The 6,000-nt window shown below is 43.5% G+C and overlaps 1 protein-coding gene across 1 annotated transcript in view; it reads right to left on the minus strand.

Annotated features, from left to right (window-relative positions):
- Positions 1-5,446, minus strand: part of LOC110490222 (ras-related and estrogen-regulated growth inhibitor) — a 40,991-nt gene extending 35,545 nt beyond the window's left edge. Inside the window, exons 1-2 of the mRNA XM_021563493.2 lie at positions 5,200-5,446; positions 116-289 (exon numbers count right to left, since the gene is read on the minus strand). Of these exons, the coding sequence (XP_021419168.1) occupies positions 116-176 (61 nt within the window). The 5' untranslated portion in view covers positions 177-289; positions 5,200-5,446. The remainder of the gene's footprint in view (positions 1-115; positions 290-5,199) is intronic.
- Between the last annotated feature and the right edge of the window lie 554 nt (positions 5,447-6,000).

Here is a 6,000-nt window from a genome sequence, read left to right on the forward strand (position 1 = left end):
CAGAAAATCGTGTAGACAGTCCAACAGATAGGCATTAGGCACATACACATACTGTGCTGTACAGCGAACGGACAGGCAGGGAGGCAGGCAAGCGGACAGATAGCGGTCCTCCTACCTGATTTACCCACTCCTGCTCTTCCGAAAACGGCCAGCTTCACCTCAGGGCTCTTCGCCATGGCAGAAGGTAGTGACCGGAACCAGAACGGACCAATCACAGAGCTGATAGATCGCACAGCGGGTTCCGGGATCAGCGACCCATCCTCAGTTCAAGACACGGGAGCTGGGATGTCTGGGAAAGCAAACCATCAAATACGGCTTTAAGGCTTTAATATGAAACAGCTTGTCACAAATCAACTTAGATGTACACTAACCGGTCAAAAGTTTTAGAACACCATTCAAGGGTTTTTATTTTCTACACTGTAGAATAACAGTGAAGACATCACAACTATGAAATAACACATATGGAATCATGCAGTAACAAAAAAAGTGTTAAACAAAAATATATATATATTTTATATTTGAGATTCTTCAAATAGCCACCCTTTGCGTTGATGACAGCTTTGCACACTCTTGGCATTTTCTCAACCAGCTTCATGAGGTAGTCACCTGGAATTTCAATTAACAGGTGTGCCTTCTTGAAAGTTAATTTGTGGAATTTCTTTCCTTCTTAATTCATTTGAGCCAATCAGTTGTGATGTGACATGGTAGGGGGTATACATAAGATAGCCCTATTTGGTAAAAGACCATGTCCATATTATGGCAAGAACAGCTCAAATAAGCAAAGAGAAACGACAGTCCATCATCACTTTAAGACATGAAGGTCAGTCAATACTGAACATTTCAAGAACTTTTAACGTTTCTTCAAGTGCAGTCGCAAAAACCATCAAGCGCTATGATGAAACTGGCTCTCATTAGGACCGCCACAGGAATGGAAGAGCCACAGTTACCTCTGCTGCAGAGGATAAGGTCATTACAGTTACCAGCCTCAGAAATTGCAGCCCAAATAAATGCTTCACAGAGTTCAAGTAACAGACACATCTCAACATCAACCCGTTCAGAGGAGACTGACTGAATTAGGCCATCATGGTTGAATTGCTGCAAAGAAACCACTACATGATTCCATATGTGTTATGTCATAGTTTTGATGTCTTCACTATTATTCTACAATGTAGAAAATCGTAAAAAATAAAGAAAAAGCCTTGGATGAGTAGGTGTTCTCAAACTTTTGACCGGTAGTTTATTTCCTGCTGGGATCTGAAGCTATGTGAAATGACAGACGAGAAGCCTATAATATACAATTCCCAAGGCAGTGAGTCGTAAAAATGGAAAAGGCACGCGATTCGAGGTTGTCCGGTTTATGTGGGATGAGGTCTCTGGATCCGAGAAAAGCATGTTTATGTCTAATGCAGGAAATAAATGTATAATGGGTGTAAGTGTTATATTCTCTGTAGTTTTCTTCGTAATGAGAAATCAGGTGTAATGTACTTTGAGGCTGTCAAATGGCTGTCAATGGTGTGCTAATTTAAAGACCCTCAATGCGCTGTAAGCCATTTTGGCTCAGGGGAACAGGTGGCTGCAGGTCTTTCTGGCCATCCTCGTGCTGACAGGCAGTTCATCATTCTGGTAATCTCTTATTATATAAAAGGAGCTCCATATCACTGGGGAGGGAGAGGCAATGTGAACCTCTCCGAGAAGCTGTGGATGTGTCAGGGTGCTGTGGCTCCTGTTTATCAATGGCTTAGCCCTGACACACACACACACGCACACACACACACGCTCACACCAACTGAAGGATGGATGAGGCCCATCTGCAGAAGCGTTACCGCGAGCAACAGCATCACCACTGATATGCGTCACATACTCCTTTTTTTTGCGTGACAGGCAGGTGCATTAATATCTGGGAGAGAGAGAGAGAGAGAGAGAGCGAGAGAGAGAGAGAGAGAGAGCGCGCGCATATGTGGGAGGGCAGTCTTCTGAAATTATTCATTCAGAAATAAAGCCAATGATTCCGTTCTCTAAATAACAGTCAATTCAGCACTAATCTGTTTAGCGAGAAACCAGCCGATCTGTGTTGCCGCTGGCGCTGAAGATAGCTGACAGAAATAAACTCCAAACATCACGCATAGATGTACAATGCGTTCACCTTTTTATGAGGAATGACGGGAAACGACTGCACATTTTCTCTTCAACTACGAAATGAATGTATGTCTACGTCCTGGGCTGGCAGCTCCAATTGCGTTTTTTCCCCCTCCTTTAGAAAATGGGTGCTGCTCAGTACACCATATATACTGAGTGAAATTGTCTGCGTTCCAAATGGAACCCTATTCCATACATAGAGAACCACTTTTGACTAGAGTAGTGTCATTTGAGACACAGCCAGCTTATTTCACTCCAGGTTGGCTGAGATCACAAAGTGTGGTGAATTACCTCCCATTATCCAATCACAATCTCTCTCAGACCCTGGCACTGGTGCCATCGACAGCCATCCCTCAATAACACTCACCCCCTCACTGTCTTGTTGTGTACAGTCACACAGCACTCTCCTAGCCTTCCCTCTCAAATTGAGCCCTTATATGGTATGATTGTGCACCGTCTGTGCCCTGTCCTAGCCTCCCAAAGGGGCTTGAGTGGCAAACGAGTGTCTCAGTCAACATTGCTGAGGTCATCCTCTCCATCGCTCCCCTCCCATCATCTATCCCCCCATTTCCCCATCCAGACCCAATAAACAGAGAGACCCAGGAGACCTCTTTCTGAGGCCACACCACCACTCTGGGTTTATACAGCCTTATGCTGCTGCACCAGGGGCTGCAGTGCCAAGCTCCGTCTCTCTCTCTCTTTCCAGAGTGAGAAATTAGCATCATCTATCTCACAATGTTTCTCTCCTGCCAAGGGAAGCTGAAGGTTCTAGACTGGAACACCCCGGTCTATCCGTCTGGCTTCAACGGCTGTCTCGCTTTTGAGACACATGTATCACAACGTTGCAACAACATTTAAACAATATTCCCCATCCGTGGAGCTAGAGCTCTTCCGAGCACCCACCTTGGTCAAGTAGAACCAAGGCGGGACACACACACACACACACACACACACACACACACACACACACACTCCCTCATCCTGCTAACGTCATTGCCACTTCCCTTGGCCCACACTCTATCTGTAATAAAGGGGAGGCCAGATGAATAGGCTCAATAAGTCCTGTGATGGATTGCGTTAAGTGGCTGCTAAGTGGTCAGGTGGGAAAAGAGGCCGGGGCAGACTTGGTGACAAATTAAACACATCTGGAGTTTAAAAAAGAATAACGAATCCTGCCGCAAAGAGCCTTGGGCGATAGTGAGATCTGAGCATACTGTATGGTGGTGTGTGTGAGAGAGAGGGGAGGGGAGGGGAGATATATGGGCGATAGGTGCATTGCCTCTCTGTAAATCTATGCTCTACACAACTTTAAGATTCATTGCTTAAGAACCATCAAAGCCTGTTAAAAGCGAGGACGAGGAAAATGCAACGTGCGGGCGTTTCACCTGAGGGCTGTACACTCGAGACCTTGCCTAAACACTCCAAATAAGCACATTTATTTTTCTTTCCACGCCAAAGCCAGAGCTCTGTGCCCATGCCCAGTCCCCAGTGCCATTTATGTCATTTAATGTTGAGTCAGCAGTGAATGTGGGTGGTGTCGTAGTTACTTCAGTAGATGGAATTACAGGCCGAATGCTTCCAAACCCTGGGTGGAGACCTGAGTCAGTGCTTTGAGCATAGTGCACCACACGCTAAAGAAAGACCTCCAAAAACCACCGCTTTTTCAAAGGGACACTAAAAACCTGCCTGATGTGTGCACTGTTTTATCAGAGTCAATGTGGCAAATGACATTAGCAAAGATGTATTTTCAATGTTCACTTTTCCGTACCTGTTGAAGAAGCTGTTGAAAAGGTTCAACACTAATTGTGTGTATTTCAGTAGGCTGCACCCTGCCTGGATAATATAATACAATAACATTCCAATCTTTCCAGGTGGTAAGTTGAAGGGCACATCACATTGAAAGATCACATTGAAAGATCTCACAATGTAAAATTCCATTATTTCATTCTGTCACATTGAGCTTGTGTGTTAATTAGTGTTAAGCAGTGGCTGCCTCTCGGCAGTCCCCTCGCCAATCCTGTGCGAACCCTGGTCTGGGGTGTGTGTGTGTGTGTGTGTGTGTGTGTGTGTGTGTGTACTCTGAGAACATCAGATCTGTTACACAACACTCCACACAGCCAGCTCAAGTCCTAGATGACATGAATGCGAAATGAGCAGCAGCAATGTGATAATTCTCACTGCTTGGCTTGCACAGGGAATGGGGGTAACTGACATATTAGACTATCTTCTACATTAACAGCCACAGTATGTAACATTTCTAGTTGTCTCAATTAATGACATACCCATTGTTTTTGGAAGAATATGACTTAAACATTCCTTTTTGGGCTTACTACAACTGTCTTGCCTTATTATTACCAAACAAAAAAAAAGTTTACTCCATTGCTCATGTTTTATATTATGAACAAACAAAGTACAGCTTTAAGTAATGTCTTTCCTTGAGCATTTTAATGGGCCTACAGATATAATAGAAACCCCGTTCTCTTTGCATGTGAAAATATAATGGGCTGAATTTGATCCATTGTTTATGCGTTTGGCCCTTTCTTTAGTGTATAGATGTTTTATTGTCACATAACCCTAATTTGATTCACTGCGCCTATTGCTCAAGAGCACAGCGACAGATTTTCACTTTGTCAGCTCGGGCATCCGAAACAGCGACCTTTCGGTTGGTTATTAGCCACTAGGCTGCATGTGACAGATTGTGCTTGAATTATTTGTTCCTATCCAATATGAGCCGCAGAAAACATATCATAGTTGTCGGCCACAGGTAGGTAGGAGATGTGTCACATCATTAGTCTACAGGTGACATTGACATGCTACTGACGTGGAACTAACACGTATGTGGAAATAGAACGGGAGATTGCATAATTACTTTAGAAAAATAATGAGAAATAGATATGAAACTAAATAAAGTAAGCTGACTTACTTAACGTCGTTTTTACAGTTTTAGCTCTCATTTAATGTAGCCATATGAACAACCAAGTGACTTCAGTTAGGTTACTTTTGGAGACCAATGTCATTCCATTCTGAAACAAGAAATCTTAATCTCATAAAAGATTGACTCACCAAACGACTGGTCAATGTAAAACAATCCTTGTTCTGTAAACAGCTGCGATGGAGGAACAAAAGTTCATCGATGTTTCTACAGCTTGTGACAAGGAGAGGCGATGTCTTCTCTCGAATCCAACAGATTCGGACCCAGCGTTCCCGAAGAGTCTTAGGAGCGCAAGGTGGACACATCTACTTGTCCTCTGATCCAAGCAGACTGAACTGTGGTCAACCACCCGCACTGTCAAGGTATTGCCAAACGAGGGTCAGCTGCAAGACACGGAGTGGAGCTGCTGAACTTCTGTTTTTGATAGCATATTGGCGCGCTGCATACCGTTGCATCTGATGCAGATGGAAGCGGAAGACACTAGGGCCCTCTACCGTCATTAAAATGAAATAAAACACCGTAGGCTAGACTCAAAAGGTGAACAAATAAGTAATTAGGTTACAATGTCATTTGAATAATCAATTGCTATATCATGGTATTGTATTGAAAGTAATGATTGGTTACTATTTTAAGACAGATTGTGGACAAGTGCAAGAGCATAGTCTCTCTCTCTCTCTGTGGCCTAATTTTATCACATCAACAAAAAATGCAGCAATCTTAGTCAGATAATCAGATGTTCTACCTTCTTGCCCTTTGTGCTGTTGTCTGTGCCCAATAATGTTTGTACCATGTTGTTGTTATGTTGTGTACGCTACCATGCTGTGTTGTCATGTGTTGCTGCCTTGCTACGTTGTGGTCTTATTATGTCTCTCTTTTTGTTGTGTTGTCTCACATCCTGATGTGTGCTTTGTCCTAGATTTATATTTTATAAA

Source organism: Oncorhynchus mykiss, chromosome 15 (assembly GCF_013265735.2).
Source record: "Oncorhynchus mykiss isolate Arlee chromosome 15, USDA_OmykA_1.1, whole genome shotgun sequence".
Taxonomy (NCBI): domain Eukaryota; kingdom Metazoa; phylum Chordata; class Actinopteri; order Salmoniformes; family Salmonidae; genus Oncorhynchus; species Oncorhynchus mykiss.